Raw genomic sequence first — 17,751 nt, forward strand, 5'->3', positions numbered from 1 at the left:
TTTATACATTAGGATTAAGTCTATGTAAGTAATATGTCCAATCATACAAAGCTATCACAGCCACTCCCCAATAATCGGGACATGATTATACATCTCGTTCCACCCCTTGGCCTCCCAGCCCGCGCCTTCGCCGGCACGTCCAATAACCCCGAGCGCACCTGCAAGCCAGAGAGCCGTGCTAGCAGCCGCGACTCCATTGACAACCCACCACATCTTACGCTGTCTCTTCGACTTCATTTCTGTAAGTCCAAGGTAACCATCCAACGAGCCTTTTTGGCTACGCTCCTTGCGCGCTGTGGTCACTCTCCAGCCCATCCAGGTCGCCCAGCCACCAACAAAGTGCCACACACTGGCAGTCACAAAGAAGAAATAGAATACATTCCAGAAGACAGGGCTCCGAGCAAAGCCATGGGCAATATACCCAAGTCCCACGCCAGAGCTTCCTCCTTCGACAATCAATGGCGTGGCACGGTTGACCCATACGTGGAATCCAATCAGCGGCGCGACAAAGTATCCAGTGCGTGCCTGTAAAGACATCCGCGGCCAGAAGTATAACGTGTTTCGCTGTGCGCGAGTCTCGGCACCGTACAGACGTGCTCTGCGCGTAGCACGAATGTTGCGGAGAGCAATTCCTGAGGCAATATGCGCAAGTATAGGAATTGTCAAGACAAGATGCTCAAGCCCGGGGGCCTGGTATATGGGTCGTGTGAGTAAAAGGTAGGATTCACTCGCGGGAACGGAGCGAGTCACGAGTGGGATAAGAGAGGTGTTGGCGAGATGTAGGATGAAGAAAGCCGAAGGTGGGTAGGTTGAGTATTTTTGAATACCGGTGACTAAATAATCATTGTGGTTAGAATATATAACCCAGCTTTTGTTGATTGACGTACGCCATGAATCCCAGCGATGCCCGCCTAGTTTGGGGATTGAAATTCCAGCTCCATGTTGCGTAGGAGAGGCGGCCCTAGGGAAGTATTCGCCGCTTTCAACATCCAGAATGTCATGGACAGGCGATGGGTCTAATTCTTGCAAGGAGATGATAGACTTGGTGTCGATGTCCTCCGGTTTGGAGAGCACGTGGGACGACATTGTACGATTTTCAGGATTTTTGGTTTTCAGGAGCTAGAGAAAAAGCGTGAGAATGAAATTCGTAAGAAAATAACTCGTCAATCATGCATCCATATTGTATAGGCGAACTAGGAAAAAGCAGGGAAATGTTGGGCTTCAAGGATCTCCGAGTCGCGAAAATACAGCAGCTCTGATAGGTCACTTCTTCGACGGGTAATGACGATTGTCCACAGTCCATGGTCATGTGACTCGATATACATCGTATCTTACTATAGTAGTAGTTTAGTTTTAACTTGCTTGATTTAATATAAATATTACATCCAAGTACATGTCTTGCCCATATGCTTAAAATAGGAACTATATAGCTACTTAATGATTAACAACAGCACATTAGCATGAAAGCTGAGATACATAATGGAGAGACTAACCATGAATCCATATCTGCCACATTTCACAGGCAGCGACGCGCGTTAGACCCCGTTATAAATACGCAGATGGTCGTAATGCCCGGCCGTACTTAACGCTCTCTCTCTCCGAACTTCACGGATACTCTACTTCGGGGACAATGGCACCGGTATGCTCTTATTTTTTGGTCCAAAACTGACACCTCAGCTAACAAATATAGCGTGGTTTCACGAACCCCGCTCCTAGGGTAATTAATCACCCAGGTCTGCCATATCTGCTATCGCCAAGCTAACCCTTATAGACCGAATCAGCGCGGTCTGCGCTGAGCTCCTTCACCTGCAGCCTGTGCAACAAATCCTACTCGCGCCACCCAGAATATGAAGCACATATCGGCTCATACGATCACCAGCACAGAAAGCGTTTGCAAGATCTCAAGCAGTTAACACGTGATCCAAATGCCGTCGAGAAGAACCGCCGGGCAGAACGTAAAGCCGATGCGCAGGCCGGTCTGAAAGTCATCGAGACTCCTGTCGACAATGTGATACCAAGTGGAGGAAGCACGGGGTTCAAGAAGGGAGGTTTTAAAAGCTCATTCGCCACTGTCAAGGGAGCAGTGGCCCCTACAGCCCCAGTCAAAAAGAACGTTCTAGGAGACGACGAGGAAGATGATACCCCGAAACCAAAAGACCAAGATCCATCAAATGTGGGCAGGCCCCAAAAGATTGAACCTGGTGATGTGGAAAGTGAAACCGACGAGGAATACGGCCAAGAAGGATATTATGATCCTCGCCGGCCAACGGACTGTTTCGCTGGGTGTGTTGCCCAAAAGGTCTGATGGACATCGTGATGCCAAAATGACTTGAGAATCGAATCAAATATCAAATATCCAATGGCGTTGAAGGGTACGGATTATGCTTTGTTTTAATCACTAGGCAGCAATGAATTTCCATCTAAGCCGTTTAAGCACATTTACGTTGGTTCTTGTCTGGGTGTAATGGTACATGCTTTCCAAAAGACTGTCTAAAACGGTTGGAGAACAAAAGCAGAATAAAACAACGACATAAGATGGAACAGGTGAAAGGGTACTAGGCACATGGCTATATTATTGCGAGCTCCTCACTCGCCCTCGTTTATTGGCTTACAGGCGCAGAAGCTTGGCGGCCTGGCTGACAATGGTGTCCTCCTGGGGGAAGGCCATGGTCTCAAGGCCAGCGGCGTAAGGAGTAGGAACCTCAGCACCGGTGACACGGACGGCGGGGGCGGTCAGGTAGTCGAAGCCGTACTCCATGGCCAGAGCCAGGATCTCGGACGAAAGACCGAACATGGGGTAACCAGACTCAACGACCATGATGCGGCCGGTCTTCTTGAGGGAGGCAACGATGGTCTCAACATCGAGGGGCTTAATGGAGCGCAGGTTGATAACCTCAGCGTCGACGCCGTACTTCTGCTTGAGCTCGGCGGCAGCGGTCAAGGACTGACCGACACAGCGAGAGACGGAGACGATGGTAAGATCCTTTCCGGGGCGCTCAATCTTGGCCTTGCCAATGGGCAGGACGAAGTCGTTCTTCTGGGCAGCCTCGCTCATAGGGAAAGACTGGCCGTACAGGAGCCTGGTATTGGTTAGTTCACGCGGAATCCAATAAAATGAGTAGGTTGGATCTTACTCGTTCTCCAGAACTACAACGGGGTTGGGGTCACGGATAGCAGCCTTCAGCAGACCCTTGGCATCCTCGGAGCTCCAAGGGGAGACAACCTTCAAACCGGGGATGCTGCCGTACCAGGCGGAGTAATCCTGGGAGTGCTGGGCACCGACACCGGAGGCGAAACCGTTGGGACCGCGGAAAGTGATGTTGCAAGGCTGGATACCACCGGACATGTAGTGAGTCTTAGCGGCGGAGTTGATAATCTGATCGATGGCCTGCATGGCGAAGTTGAAGGTCATGAACTCGACCTAGATCATGAAAGATTAGCATGCGATCCCGGATTCCAACAGTCACTTCCGGAAATACTCACAATGGGGTGCAGACCAGCGAGAGCAGCACCAACAGCGATACCACAGAAGCCGGCCTCTGTGATGGGAGTATCGATAACCCGCTTGGGACCGAAGCGGTCGAGCAGACCCCTCGTCACCTTGTATCTGTACAAGCGGAAGGTCAGCGTCGGTTCAACTGGAACTCATGGATTACTTACGCTCCGTTGTACTGTGCGACTTCCTCACCGAGGACGAAGGTCTTCTGGTTGCGTTCCAACTCCTCTGCCAAGGCCTCGTTCAAGGCATCACGAACGGTGACCTGCTTGGTGCCGTCCTCGGTGGCATATCCGCGGCGCAGAATTGAAGGAGCACAGGCGGACTGGCGGAGATTCGAGCGCAGAGCAGTGGAAGCAAGGCGCGAGGAAAACAGACGAGCTGTTGGGCGGAAAAGTCGGGGAGCTGCCATTGCGGAAATATGAGGGAATTGAGAAGATGAAAACAAAAAATAGAAAAAAAGATTCAATTAAAGATCGCAGACCAAATCGGACCGCAAAGACAATTGAATAGAAGAACGGGAGTGTAGATCAAAGTGAATGCCCAGGGAAAACTTATCGCCGTCCGAATAATCTTTGAGATGCAAATCCGAAGATGTTGGGCAACACGTGATATCAGAGCTCACCGGTACTGTAACCGTAACCATACCAGAATTGGAGAGCTCACCCTGAGGCATCCGACCTTGTTTACACAACATATCCTCTGTGAGGTATCTACTTTTAGTTTTATGACTACGTGTTTCCTTCCGGGTCTCTCAAGTCCTCTCAAGGTTTCTCCTTGCTGTAAATTCATGCTTTTTGACACTCTTCCAAGGGTGTAATTGTTGGTACTGATGTTGTCTTTGCTCTGGCTACTTCCGTCGGCGCTCGCCGCTCAACCCTCCGCACCCGACCCCATCTCCGCTCCGCTGCGAGCTCTTGATTTCGGGCAACTGAATTTCCTCCATACTACCGATACTCATGGCTGGCTGGCTGGTCATCTGCAGGAGTAGGCTTTAGACCCTGCTAAGCTTTGAGTTGTACTAATAATCGCAGACCGTCCTACTCCGCAGACTGGGGAGACTATGTATCATTTACGACACGCATGCGGGAAAAGGCTGAAGCACAAGGACAAGATCTACTCGTGATAGATACTGGTGACCGAGTCGAAGGGAATGGCCTGTATGACTCCTCGGAGCCCAAGGGTATCTACCTTTCAGACATCTTGCAGCACCAGCACATCGACCTGTTGACGTCGGGAAACCACGAACTATACAAGCAGAATACATCGGAGGCTGAGCTTCTTGTCACCGTTCCTAATTTCCGGGGCAACTATCTGGCTTCAAATATCGACATCATTCACCCGACCACCAAAGAGCTTGTGCCTCTGGCTCCGCGGTTTAAGAAGTTCACTACCAAGAAACAAGGTATCCGTATAGTAGCGTTTGGCTTCCTCTTTGATTTCAACGGAAATTACAACAATACTGTGGTCCAGAGAGTATCTTCTACTATCAAAGAGGATTGGTTCCAAGAAGCCATTCGGGATAAAGAAGTGGATCTGTTTTTGGTGATTGGCCATGTGCCTGTCCATTCGCCGGAATATCGGGCGATCTTCAAGGAGATCCGGGGAATTCGTTGGGATACCCCGATCCAATTCTTTGGCGGGCACCAGCACGTGCGTGACTATGCGCAGTATGATTCTAAAGCCTTTGGGCTAGCGAGTGGTCGATTCATGGAAACTGTTGGCTTCATGTCAATCGATGGCCTCGCCAGCAAAACAAGCCACCAGTCTGCTGCCGGACCCGTCTTCAAGCGCAGATATATTGACAACAATATTTTTTCTTATTATCATCACACCGGTCTTGATCAAGACACCTTCCCAACCGAAAAGGGCCTCAATGTCTCCCGATTGATCGCCAAAGCACGGACTGACCTTCATCTGGACCACATCCATGGATGTGCTCCACATGATTTATGGATGTCGCGAGTTCAGTATCCGGACCCCAGCAGCATTTACACTTGGCTTGAGACTCAGGTTTTGGGTGACTTGAGGGATGAGACTCGTGGGGACACGCCTAGCCTAGCCATTGTTAATACGGGCGCTATGAGGTTCGATATCTTCAAGGGGCCTTTTACCCAAGACTCGACTTTTATTGTATCTCCATTCACTAGCACCTTCCGCTATGTGAAAGATGTCCCATATGACAAGGCACGACTTATTGTCGAGGTTCTAAACGAGCAGCCTCAAGTTTCATCTACGGATGAATCTTCGTTGACAACCTTGGGCCCTCTCGAGCAACTTGCATATCCGGAAGACGTGATTGCCGAAAACTGGCCTAAAGCTAGCGAGCAAATCCCCATGTCCGGTCCGGACCTCGTGCCCGGTTACACGACAAAAGATGATGCGGGCACAGATGGCGATGACACCATCCATTCACCCATCTCCTTTTACCGCGTGCCGAACTGCATTCAATCCCTCAAATCTGCCAATGCATCTGAGACACCGAAGACGGTAGATTTGGTCTACCTTGACTTCATCGAGAAATATGTAACACTGGCCGCCAAGTTTGCTGGTCTCGATGTCGACATTGCAAAGGAAAGCGATGTCTATATGCCGCACGTGTCTCTAACAAACCTGATTCTTGACTGGGTGAAGAAGAACTGGAAGTGTTGATAAATATATTTTCTAGCTCGGTTCATTTTGTTACAATTCATTCCTAGTTTCTGGACCCATGTTGTACGCAGAAGTAAATATCGGAGAAAAACCGGCTAGGTTTATAATACATTTATATTGCTGAGGTGGCTGTTCACTCAATCACCGCCGTTGAATGTGAACACACCCTTCCCACTACGGTAGCCGCCCAAAGTGCCCTGCACACTCTCTGCCAACTCCGGGCCCTCGGACTCCCAGTTCCACTTGACCTCATCCACCGGGATATCCCGGAACTTGCCAGAGCGAGTCAATTGAAGCACATCCTTGATGGTACTCTCCTTCAGCTGCGGGTTCTTGTCACCCCACTTGCTGACCCAGAACCCATCAAAAGCGAGGTTCTTGAAGATCAGCAGGCCCGAGGGCAATGCAACAGGTTGCTTAGACATGGCCCCGTAGGTCACCATGTGCGAATCAGGAGCCAAAGTCTTCGCCAAAGCGGTGGCATTCTTCCCGCCAACGCAGTTCAATGCCAGACGGATGGGCTCCCGGCCTTGGCGGGTGAACTCGTGGACCATATCCCGGAAGTTGCCAGTAAGCATCTCCTCCTCGGTGATGACAACGGTAGCTCCCAGGTCCCGGAGCTCCTTCTTAAGAGCCTCGGTCTCCTCGGGGGTCTTGCGCTGTCGAACGACATTGAGTGTCTTAATTCCCCACTCGCGGCCCAGCTGAATAGCTGCTCGTCCGACACCACTGTTGGCACCGTTCTGGATCATCCATTCCTCGCCAGCACGCATCCAATCCCATTCACAGAAATCCCGGAGCATACGGTACGCAGTGACGGGGTTGACACTGACAGTGCCAACCTGCAGAGGGGTCAGGCCCTCCTTGTTCTCAATCTTGATCAACTGGGATTCGTCCAGCTGCGCGTGGGTACGCCAAGTACCCAGGCCTGTGCGCTTCATAATGACCCAGTCACCTTTGCTGAGGTTCTTGACGCCTGCACCGGTTGACAGCACCTCGAATGCGCCCTCGTTACCACCGACTGCGGCGGGCTCTGCGTTTCCGAGATCCGTTTGGAAGGGAGGTTTGCTGGGGTAAACACCCTGGATCTGGTTCACGTCGGCGGGGTTCATCGGCGCCGTCAACAGGCGCAGATTCACTTGGGTTGCATGCGGCGCGGAGATCGAGTGCTTGTGTAGGCTGAATTGATTAGTTTTATTTGCTCAATTGCAGCTAAGAGAACCTACCGCAAGACATCTTTGGGCTCGCCATATTTGGAGTAGATGAGAGCCTTTGCCTGTGTGTAGCCGTAGACCGAAACGTATCGCCGACCGAATGGAGCTTGACCGAGCACCTGTGGTACAGCTCGAGCTGAGGCCGGGCGAGCACTTCGGGTGGCCGTCTGTAGTATACTTCGCGAGAACATAGCTGGTAGGTGAGGGAGTGGAGGAGAAGAGAAGTCGAGCAAATCCGGATGACGTCTTGGTCGATTTCGCTCGGCCCGAAGGAACTATTGACATTGTAGCTCCGAGGTCACTTACACGGAATTGTTTGATGTTTTTATTCGAGAAATTTCTATTTATCTCTAGCAGGCTATCAAGCCATATAATATGTATCTACATGTATATAGTGACATATCTTCAAAGGTGACAGGGACCTGAACAGGTACCGTAGAAAAGCAGCACGGACCCGGGAAACTCGCGTTCTCACTCCCTTTCTGTATTATACTCCTCACACACTCGTCTAAATGTCCTTATTGCGCGAAGCTGAGAAATGCGTCGCTAATCAATATGCACATGGTTTCAATGCCTTCATAACCCCACTGTCGCGCGCGGGGCCATGGCTGGACCGCGTAAAGGAAGCAGATGCGCGCAAGGAAGAAGGTAGCAACACCGGACTTTCACTCTCTACTTCGGAATTAACCAATATGATCAGGGAAACCCAAGTCTGCAGTGGATGGCCGATTGATCTCCATCAAAGACAATATCTGCACGCGCGACCTTCCGACGACCTGCGCTTCGGGAATACTGGATAAATTTACGAGCCCGTTCAATGCCACTGTTGTCGATCAACTAGAGGCTGCCGGGGCCATTGTCGCCGGAAAGACAAACCTGGACGAGTTTGGGATGGGATCACACTCGATCAATTCACACTTTGGTCCTGTCAAGAATCCTCGTCTGGATTCTAGCGGGGAAGACCTCTCGGCCGGTGGCAGCTCTGGTGGAAGTGCCGCCTCAGTCGCCGCCGACCAATGCTATGCGTAAGTGGCTAGTCGTCAGCAAGGAGACTCATTGCTGACTTCTACAGCTCACTAGGAACGGACACCGGAGGCTCGGTCAGACTTCCAGCTGCTTACACCGGGACAGTGGGATTTAAACCGTCATATGGACTGATCTCACGATGGGGCGTGGTTGCATACGCCAATTCTCTGGATACCGTGGGTATATTGGGGAAAACTACCGCAAATGTGCGAGATATCTTCAGTAGGTTTTGACCAATGTGACTGGATAACGACTGTGCTAATAGCCTGCCCAGACATCCTCAACCAACATGACCAGCGCGACCCTACCAACCTCTCAATATCCTCCCGCTCTCGAATCCAAGCCTCTCTCCAAACACCACAACTTGCCTCACGACTGACTTCAGCCCCTCTCCGAATCGGCGTGCCAATAGAGTACAACGTTTCCGAGCTGACTCCGTCGGTCCGTCGAGCTTGGGCTCTTTCTCTGGCACACCTGAAGAAACAAGGACACACCGTCCATTCCGTCTCTCTGCCCGACACAAAACACGCACTATCTACCTATTATGTCGTGGGACCTGCCGAGGCATCCTCAAACCTGGCCAAATACGACGGAGTACGATACGGGACTCGCGCCGCAGGCCCAGATGGTGACGGCAAGCCTGATGGATATCTATTCTCAAATACCCGAGGAGAGGGATTCGGGCAAGAAGTTCAGAGACGAATTGTTCTAGGCACGTTCACTTTGAGTGCCGATGCCATTGACAACTATTTCATCCAAGCACAACGGGTCCGTCGTCTAGTCCAGCAAGACTTTGATGCTGTCTTTACAGCCAAGCATCCGCTCGCTGCGCACAGCGCAGACAAAATTGCAAAGGAAAATGACGTAGATGTCATCATATGTCCTACTGCTCCCTCATCCCCGCCACGACTGTCAGACTTGATGAGCAAATCTACCAAGCAATCCCCCCTGGATGCATATGTCACCGACGTGTTCACTGTTCCCGCCAGTCTCGCTGGTCTCCCTGCAATTTCAGTTCCCGTGACAGTGGCTGGAGAGAAAGATGCTGAGCTGGCAGGGATTCAGGTCATTGGCCAATATGGAGACGATCAGTTGGTTATGAAAGTGGGAGAGATGTTGGAGGGAAGAAATCTGGATTAAGCCCATACCTGTACGACTACTAAATGAAATGTATATTATGTGAATAAAAATTTCGAAATCAGAATTGGTATCAATGCTATTACGGAAGCCAAACGCCTATTCCATTCTCCCGTTGAGTGTGTCATATGTCACTAAGTCATCTCGACATCGCCGTCACCCTGCACTTCAACGTTGGGAGTGCCAGCTGTTCCAACACTCATCGCATCTTCAAGGATGTGGTTCGGAACATCGCCTGCAGCCGGTGTCTCGCGATTGCTATTGGCAGCGGAATCAGATGCCCCGGCAGTTCCAGGAGTATGGGCAAGCGTAGAGTCAAGCGCCGCGCCGACACCCCCCTTCAACACCTCTGGCCCTCCCACAGCTCCAGTTCCGTCAAGTTCGGTATTGTTATTGATGACATCGCCATCAATGCCGCCCCATGTGAACATGGCTTCTACCTCGTCCACGATATCGGCCATGACGTCTTCAGCAATCTGGTCATTGAAGCGTTCGCCCATGGCCCGAACTGGCTCTCCAGTTTCAGTCTTATCGGGTGGCCCAACCCACCATGGCCCCTCAAATCGGCATTCGACGGCACCGCCGCCGTAGCAACTCACGGCAGGATAATAACCGATCAAGCCATCGTCGGCATTCTCACGCTCGCCAATACCAAGATTGTTTGTGCCATTGGCGAGACGACTTGCAGGCGGCAGGAAGGCGTACAGCTCTTTGAAAGGGGTTCCCATTTGCACTCCGTTCTTTAGAATGGTGATACTAGATCCCGGGAGTGTGCGAAGGGTGGCGTCTTCGCTGTTAAAAGGGGACGGGGGACCAAACGTCGGTGTTTCCTTGAGGTTGAAAGCATAGTCACGGAGGTGTTTCGTAGAAAAGACATTGGATTGTTGCCAACAGAAATCCGATTTATAGTGAAAGGGAATCCGATCTCGGATAATGTTGGTTGCTACCGGCTGTGATGGGGTATTATCGGCAGGATCATAAGTGCCCTCGACAATCTTCTTGTGGAGAGAAAGCGGCGGAAGAGTGATGAGCATGCCGATAACATCGCCTTCATTGATAGCCTCCCCCTTGGGAAAGAAGAACTCGCATCGCATGCGATTAACAACTTCGCCGTTCACATCTCGAATTCCGTACCCGTAGCAATCCACCCCAACGTTCACGTCGAGGTCGGCCTCGCGTCGGGCGAATCCAATACGGACATGGCCACGGGGTGATGTTGTCGATCTGCCATTTTGAGGTGCCTGGGGATCGTTGACTATGCCGCTAATCACACGAGCTTCGTAATAATACGTGCCCTCTCGAGCACATACATTAGCGCGAGCCGTATGCCACGCATCACTGGTTGTTACCGCAGTCGCGCTCTCTGAAAATGATATCGCAGCTGGTGAATCCTCGAAACTGAAGCGGGTATGGTACGGGCGAACATCGGTTTGTCGATATTTGATGTGAGGGAACCCGGGGTCTGCAATAGCATAGCTATAACGAAATCCATTCTTGTTGGTAAGCTTATCGACAACCTCGTAGAAATCCCAGCTCTGGCCTAAGACGTCCGACGTCTTTCGGCTCACGCGATTCAATTGGCGAGGTTGTGGAGGGTATCGATCTGAGGCGTGCGGCTCGGCGAGTAACAATGGACGAAGAATGCTTAGTTTTGAACTGGGCAGGGCCGTGCTGGGTGCAGCTGTGGCTCGCTTCTTCGGTGGTGGTGCGTTCTCCGTGTCTAGTCCTTTGGCTTCACGCTTCTTGCGACTATCTCGCTTGTTGCGCTTTGCTCGACCGTCGCCTTGAGCGGACGGGGCTGGAGACGATCGTGGATTCAAGTCGGTAAATTGCGCATTTAGCAGAGGTCCACCATTTGGGGGTAGGATCGGGGAGTTGATATTGGACGAGGGAGCGGAGGACCCGGGGGCTTGGCCGGATGCCATGATGGAGGCTTTGTTTGTCCGCTTGGCTCGCTTGGGTCGTGGTACGTTAGTCTGTCAATCTGAAGAGAGTCAGTAATTTGAGCAAAATATAATCCAATGAGCACGGCTCCCTGGCATTTTGCTTCTGCGAAGTTAGAGGTCCTTACTTAATTTGAAGCTTGTCTGTATGCTGTCAAGCTGTTCTGGCGTATATACGCGAAAGACCGAGAGATTTGGCAGCCTATGACTTCCCCAATTAAAGTCTTATAGTATGCTGATGAATCCTATATTCATTGATAGGCAGCAAATTTCCCTTTGTGCAAAAAAGAGTCAATCGCATGCGCGCTGGACAATAATCTCCTTGCGAAAATGAAGGCGGTCAGTGATTGATTGCAGAAAAGGTGCGAAGAGGCTCAGGCGGTGTGTAGTACCGGCGGTGAGGATATTGGGGGGCACCGCCGGCAGAAAAAAAAATATGACCACACAATTTGATCGTCGTGTGTACTTCGATAAGCCAGCTCAAACTACTCATTTCAGTTTCTTCGGTTTATCTGAAGAATTCCCCACTATGCCAAAGGTTTCAAGCTCCCGCGCTGCGGCTGCGGCGCGCAGACACAACCCACTCGCTGAAGATATTACTTCCGCGGGGCACCTTCGGACACAGAGCAGCAAGAAAGGCAAAGGAAAAGCCGACGAAAATGATGAGGATGGCGAAAATGGACAGCGTTTTGTCGATGCGAAGATGTCGCGCAAGATTCTACAGATTGGTCAGGAATTGGCCGACGAGGATGCCGCCGAGGAACTCAAGAACTCAGCACGGCCCCAGTCGAATGCATTTGAATTTGATACCCGATTCGAGGATGAGGAGACTTTCTCCGACGACGAGGGGAAGTTTGAGGCCGACGATTGGGTTGACGATGAAGTCGAGCAAGTTGTAAGACTCCCGAATCCTTGGAATGATATTGCTTCTAACATTTTACAAGGAGGTCGATCCCAATGATCTAGATATGTTCAACAGATTCATGCCTCATGAGGAGGACCCTATATTCCACCCCAAGGATCCCAGCTCCGCTGGCCCCACCAACCTTGCCGATTTGATTCTCGAGAAGATTGCCGAGCACGAGGCGAAGCAGGCTGGCGAGGGCCCCTATGGTCAATACATCCAAGGCGGTGGTATCCCCGAGGATGCAGTCCAGATTCCTGCCAAGGCTGTGGAAGTATATGAGAAGTATGTTTTGCGATAGCTCCTAGTGAAGCCAAGCTAACTTGTTCTAGGGTCGGCATGATTCTTTCTCGCTACAAGTCTGGCCCTCTCCCCAAGCCCATCAAGATCCTTCCCTCTGTGCCGAACTGGCAAACTCTCCTGGATATCACTCGCCCCGAGTCATGGACCGGCAACGCCGTCTACGCTGTAACCCGTATTTTCATCTCGTCCAAGCCTCACGTTGCCCAGGAGTTTATCAACACTGTGCTTTTGGAGCGTGTGCGTGAGGAAATCCACGAAACCAAGAAGTTGAACGTCCACACCTACAATGCGCTGCGCAAGGCATTGTACAAGCCCGCATGCTTCTTCAAGGGACTTTTGTTCCCGCTCGTGTCCACCGGCACCTGCACCCTGCGTGAAGCCCACATTGTCTCTTCTGTGGTTGCCCGCGTCTCCGTTCCTGTGCTGCACTCCGCAGCCGCTCTGCTCCGCATGTGTGATCTGGCCGCGGAACAATCATTGACCTCCCTTGAAAGCACCGGTGCTGTTAACATGTTCATCCGTGTCTTCTTGGAGAAGAAGTATGCCTTGCCATACAAGGTCATTGACGCCCTGGTATTCCACTTCATGCGCTTCCGCGCCGTCGATCCTTCGGAGGACGCCATGAACGACGGACCCACAGGGCTCGGTTCCAAGGCATACAAGCTGCCAGTTCTCTGGCACCAGTCCCTTTTGGTCTTTGCCCAGCGTTATCGTAACGACATCACTGAGGATCAGCGTGAAGCGCTTCTCGATTTGCTTCTCGTCCGTGGACACAAGGACATTGGACCTGAAGTGCGACGCGAACTGCTTGCTGGCCGAGGACGTGGTGTGGTGGTCCCCGACCCGGAGGCCCAGAATGCTCTCGATGCTGGCGACGACACGATGGATGTCACCATGTAGATGAGTTGATCATAGCCCCGCACATGTTCGCTTACGATATTGTCATGAGCACGTTTCTATGGGATGGCGTTGTTTTTTTCTTTCTTGTTTGAGGGACTGCATATAATTCCCCTGGTGTCGAAGGTTTCCAAAATGGGATGACAATACCGATCACTAAATTTAGTGTATTGAATTGAGGTAGACATAAATCGTTATCTTTTCACAGTCAACTCATCAATCCACATGCAGATGCAGCGAATGGTAGGAGTCACCCCTATAGATAACCTCCTGAGTTCATCCCTAAATAGTAACGGAGGGGCAATGTATGTATACGTTGTGCCACGCCGTTTCAGGCCCTCCACCTAGGCTGCATGATTCTGCCGTGTTCGAGGTGGTTCTGTAGTATCCCCATGATGATTTGCGCCAATCTAGATGGCACACTGGCCCCCTTCTCCATAGATGTACATAATCCCAGTGTCACATTCTCAGTCAGGGGCACGGAGAATTAACGGGGTGGGGCATGATTAACCTACAAAACACCTGTGATTGGCGTTTAAATGGAGCATTCTCCGGGCAATCCTGATCGCGCCTTCAGATTCAGGAGAACGTATCAACACTAGGTCCACCCTAGATTGTTCGAGACTCTTTGCGATATGGGATCATTTGTATTGTGGGACAGATGTATTATGATTCAGATAGATCGAGTCGGAGTGACCGGATGTGTCTCGTATTACCCGAGGGATCAGAAGCTGAATGAACATGTTAAAATATGTAAAAATATGTATGATGTACTCAGTACTTCATGTTAATTCTAATGCAAGTGTATGGCAAATATCCCAATTATAGAACTCAAGAGAGGCAAGACAGTGACCAAGTGCCCACTTAGGATGTAGGTCCTCCGTACGGAACTCCGTGGTAAGAAGTGCCCCAAGTGTGATGTTTCAAGCGGCAAATCATAATTGGCTGCCGACAGGGGCTGAACCATGGAATGCAGGGGGAAATTAACGTAATTTACGTGTCTGTTACAAGAACTCAGCCCCCTTTTGAGGTACTTGGTGGCACATGGTAAAATGTATGGTGTAGCTTGTACCTAACGTACGTGTGTGCCCAGGTTCCAAGGTTTTCCCCCCCCCCTTTGTTCCATCCGACGCCATCCCTTTCAGACCACGCTGGCCTGTACTTAAACCTCATCTCGCCCATCCGTTTGCAGTTGAACAGCTGTCCTTTCCATTCTTTCTCTCTCTCTCTCTCTTCGCTGACTCACCCTCTGACTCAATCTTCCCCGGAGTCTGGTCTCCGGTGCCGATCGTGATGATAACGTGGCCTCTGTGATTTGAACTCCCTCTTTTCACATAAGTCATTTTAAGTCTATACATATACACTGCAAATTATTATTCACGTCCGGCACCGGTTATCCATTTGACCCTGCCACTATGACGGATACTATCAACCCGTTGGATACCCTACCAACCTCACCATCCCCTGAGATGTACACAGTTTCCCCCGCGGATACATCATTAGACTCTCCGGAGCCAGAAGATGATATTAAGGATGAAGATGACGAGAAGAAGCCAACAAAGAAGAGAAAGTCTTGGGGACAAGAACTCCCAACCCCTAAAACAAATCTCCCTCCTCGGTATGTTCCCCACCCTTCAATAATACATATTGAACCCCGCTGACTCTTGTAGAAAACGCGCCAAGACAGATGATGAAAAGGAGCAGCGCCGGATAGAACGGGTCCTCCGGAACCGTGCAGCTGCTCAGACATCACGCGAGCGCAAGCGCCTCGAAATGGAGAAGCTTGAGACCGAGAAGATCCGGATGGAGCAACAAAACCAGTTCCTCATCCAGCGTCTATCACAGATGGAGACAGAGAATAACCGCCTGAGCCAACAAGTGGCCAAGCTCTCTGCTGAGGTCCGTGGATCTCGCAGCGTGACTCCCAAAGCCAGTTCTCCCGCCCTCGAATCTCCCACCCTCACGCCTACTCTCTTCAAACAAGAAGGCGACGAACTTCCTATGGAACGGATTCCTTTCCCCACTCCCTCCGTTACCGACTACTCTCCTACCCTCAAACCTTCCACTCTGGCTGAGGCCTCCGACGTGACACAACATCCTGCAGCGGTGTTGTGTGACCTGCAGTGTCCGTCGCTGGCCTCGAAGGATCTGGAAGCGCCCTACCCCTCTTCGACCTCTCCGACGAACCTCAGACTGCAAATGACGTTGCAGCTCCTCTTTCTGACGATGACTTCCGTCGCCTGTTCCACGGTGATTCACCCGCTGAGCAAAATCCTTCTTTCCCTGAAGACGGGTTTGCCTTTGACGTTCTCGACGGAGGAGATCTATCAGCATTTCCCTTTGATTCTATGGTTGATTTCGACCCCGAGTCTGTCGTCCTCGAAGGCGTCCAACCGTCCGGTCTTTCGGATGAGACTTCTCACCAGACTACTAGCTTGCAGCCCAGCCTTGGCGCGTCCACTTCGAGATGCGACGGGCAGAGCATTGCAGCTAGCGGTTAGTGAGACTTTCTCCCCGCAGACCTGGTCGGCTGGCGCCTCGGAGGCTCGACCGAGTTGGGAGTCGTTATTAACCATGGCCTGGGCAATCGATAGTCTCAGCCTGTCTAAACGACACCAGCGGGGAAACACAATGAAATCCGGTCGGCAACGCAGTAATGGAAAGATGCATCGAGGTACACGGAGTTTCCGGAGTTCCAGCGCGAGCAAGGCTCTTTCATCCTTGCTCATGGGCAAACAGCGCTGAGGGTTCCAATTTGTTTTGGCCTGTATACTAGTTTTTTTAATGCAAAATCGACTGGCTCATCTTGCAATTATTTCCACAGCGTAAATAGTACATCCGGCAGTAGTTCCTCTAAATCACCAGAGTACTCCGTAGCCTTTAATCTATTAAGAGACATTGTTTCGGCATATTGGTCAAATCTAGACTTGTCCGTTGCTAAAATAAACTGACTTCGGGGACGCTAAGAATGCACTGAATGCGGTCAGTGACGTTGCCACGCGCCCCCAAATCCATCTGCCTTCCACAACACCTGCGATTCTCACCCTCTATATTCTCTCTAACCGACATCATGGTTCGCAAAGACCCCATCTTCGAAGCCCGCACAAATGTCAAAGTAAGTTGCCTCCCCGCACTCTGCTTCCCCTCCTCACGGCGTGCATCACCCCGCCTATGCATGAAACCGTGGCTAACCTTATCTTCCCAGCTACACTCCAACAGACTCAAGAAAGAAGCCGTCCGAGCGGAGGCGACCTTTAAATCTGAAAAGGCCAAAGCCGATAAAGCGATGAAAAACCGGGAGTTCCAGATCGCCCGCATTCATGCCGCCTCCGCCGTGCGCGAGAAGCGACGCCAAGTAACGCTGAAATCCGAAGCGGCACGCGCAGATGTCATCATCAACGAACTCAAGGCCGCCCAGAGCACACGCGACACATCCCGGACGCTCGCTATGGCTTCACGGGGCCTAGATGCTGCCTCGCGGAGCGTTAACCTCGAACACCTCGTCTCCCACGCTAATAACTTCCTCGCCCGGTCGGAGGACTTCAAGATCGCTAGCAGTGCGATCGAGGATGTCGCACAGGGTATATCGATGCAAGAATATGGTGCGGAGGGTGAGGCCGATGTTGATCGGCTTATGGAACAACTGGCAGATGATGCGGGTGTTGATATGCGCCTGAACCTTGAGGCGGATGCTGCGCCCAAGGAGGAAGTTAAGGAGCCTAAGCAGGTGGATGCTGAGGTTGAGGATGGCCTAGGTGCAAGGCTACGAGCTTTACGGGCTGCTAATTGAGAAAGCGGCTTATGCTTTCTCTCTCTCCTCTTGGTTACTCCGCATTTACGGGACTGTCAATTCCCCCATATAGATTCCTCGCGATCTCTGGACCTTGCAACACACTGACGATCCACGAAGTTACGCTTGTATTTCTTTCTGCGCTGTTCTATGCGTGACTAGGCGTATTCAACTAAGTTTTTTTTCCTTTTTTCCTTTTTGTTCATACATGAGGCTAGCCAATCCTGAGTGATTGCCATCCTAAAAAAAGACTAAGAAAAGACGATTTCGGTAAAAACATGAGGCGAAAAGTCTAGGGTCTAGGACTAGATCGTAAACAGACTAGCCCTCCACTTAGCTCTGGAAAATTGAGAGACATCACCAATCACATCCGAGCATCTGCCTACTCT

The 17,751-nt window shown here is 51.2% G+C and overlaps 9 protein-coding genes across 9 annotated transcripts; 5 read left to right on the forward strand and 4 right to left on the reverse strand.

The window, feature by feature from the left end:
• Positions 1-54: 54 nt before the first annotated feature.
• On the reverse strand, positions 55-1,086 carry PEX2_051630 (MCP1 family protein; the record flags this gene model as incomplete). Its single annotated transcript, XM_016742438.1, has 2 exons — positions 55-833; positions 888-1,086. 2 exons carry the CDS (start codon positions 1,084-1,086, stop codon positions 55-57), a joined length of 978 nt encoding a protein of 325 aa, XP_016592878.1.
• A 544-nt stretch (positions 1,087-1,630) lies between these two features.
• On the forward strand, positions 1,631-2,305 carry PEX2_051640 (putative C2H2 finger domain protein; the record flags this gene model as incomplete). The annotated part of the gene is made up of 3 exons (XM_016742439.1): positions 1,631-1,639; positions 1,691-1,717; positions 1,772-2,305. The coding sequence occupies 3 exons, from the start codon at positions 1,631-1,633 to the stop codon at positions 2,303-2,305; spliced, it is 570 nt and encodes a 189-aa protein (XP_016592879.1).
• Positions 2,306-2,608: 303 nt separating this feature from the next.
• Positions 2,609-3,908, reverse strand: PEX2_051650 (pyruvate dehydrogenase (acetyl-transferring) subunit E1 beta; the record flags this gene model as incomplete). Its single annotated transcript, XM_016742440.1, has 4 exons — positions 2,609-3,080; positions 3,135-3,421; positions 3,484-3,607; positions 3,661-3,908. 4 exons carry the CDS (start codon positions 3,906-3,908, stop codon positions 2,609-2,611), a joined length of 1,131 nt encoding a protein of 376 aa, XP_016592880.1.
• Positions 3,909-4,328: 420 nt separating this feature from the next.
• Positions 4,329-6,148, forward strand: PEX2_051660 (metallophosphoesterase family protein; the record flags this gene model as incomplete). The annotated part of the gene is made up of 2 exons (XM_016742441.1): positions 4,329-4,483; positions 4,531-6,148. The coding sequence occupies 2 exons, from the start codon at positions 4,329-4,331 to the stop codon at positions 6,146-6,148; spliced, it is 1,773 nt and encodes a 590-aa protein (XP_016592881.1).
• A 137-nt stretch (positions 6,149-6,285) lies between these two features.
• PEX2_051670 (enoyl-[acyl-carrier-protein] reductase) lies at positions 6,286-7,553 on the reverse strand (the record flags this gene model as incomplete). The annotated part of the gene is made up of 2 exons (XM_016742442.1): positions 6,286-7,327; positions 7,375-7,553. 2 exons carry the CDS (start codon positions 7,551-7,553, stop codon positions 6,286-6,288), a joined length of 1,221 nt encoding a protein of 406 aa, XP_016592882.1.
• Positions 7,554-7,874: 321 nt separating this feature from the next.
• PEX2_051680 (glutamyl-tRNA(Gln) amidotransferase subunit HER2) lies at positions 7,875-9,528 on the forward strand (the record flags this gene model as incomplete). The annotated part of the gene is made up of 4 exons (XM_016742443.1): positions 7,875-8,010; positions 8,063-8,387; positions 8,435-8,610; positions 8,654-9,528. 4 exons carry the CDS (start codon positions 7,875-7,877, stop codon positions 9,526-9,528), a joined length of 1,512 nt encoding a protein of 503 aa, XP_016592883.1.
• Positions 9,529-9,659: 131 nt separating this feature from the next.
• On the reverse strand, positions 9,660-11,450 carry PEX2_051690 (SPRY domain-containing protein; the record flags this gene model as incomplete). Its single annotated transcript, XM_016742444.1, has 1 exon — positions 9,660-11,450. One exon carries the CDS (start codon positions 11,448-11,450, stop codon positions 9,660-9,662), a length of 1,791 nt encoding a protein of 596 aa, XP_016592884.1.
• A 547-nt stretch (positions 11,451-11,997) lies between these two features.
• PEX2_051700 (snoRNA-binding rRNA-processing protein ENP1) lies at positions 11,998-13,575 on the forward strand (the record flags this gene model as incomplete). Its single annotated transcript, XM_016742445.1, has 3 exons — positions 11,998-12,363; positions 12,413-12,657; positions 12,705-13,575. 3 exons carry the CDS (start codon positions 11,998-12,000, stop codon positions 13,573-13,575), a joined length of 1,482 nt encoding a protein of 493 aa, XP_016592885.1.
• Positions 13,576-14,987: 1,412 nt separating this feature from the next.
• On the forward strand, positions 14,988-17,362 carry PEX2_051710 (bZIP transcription factor; the record flags this gene model as incomplete). The annotated part of the gene is made up of 5 exons (XM_016742446.1): positions 14,988-15,190; positions 15,243-15,697; positions 15,784-16,068; positions 16,560-16,687; positions 16,778-17,362. 5 exons carry the CDS (start codon positions 14,988-14,990, stop codon positions 17,360-17,362), a joined length of 1,656 nt encoding a protein of 551 aa, XP_016592886.1.
• Between the last annotated feature and the right edge of the window lie 389 nt (positions 17,363-17,751).

The sequence above is a fragment of the Penicillium expansum genome (genome assembly GCF_000769745.1).
Source record: "Penicillium expansum strain MD-8 chromosome Unknown contig167, whole genome shotgun sequence".
NCBI lineage: Eukaryota > Fungi > Ascomycota > Eurotiomycetes > Eurotiales > Aspergillaceae > Penicillium > Penicillium expansum.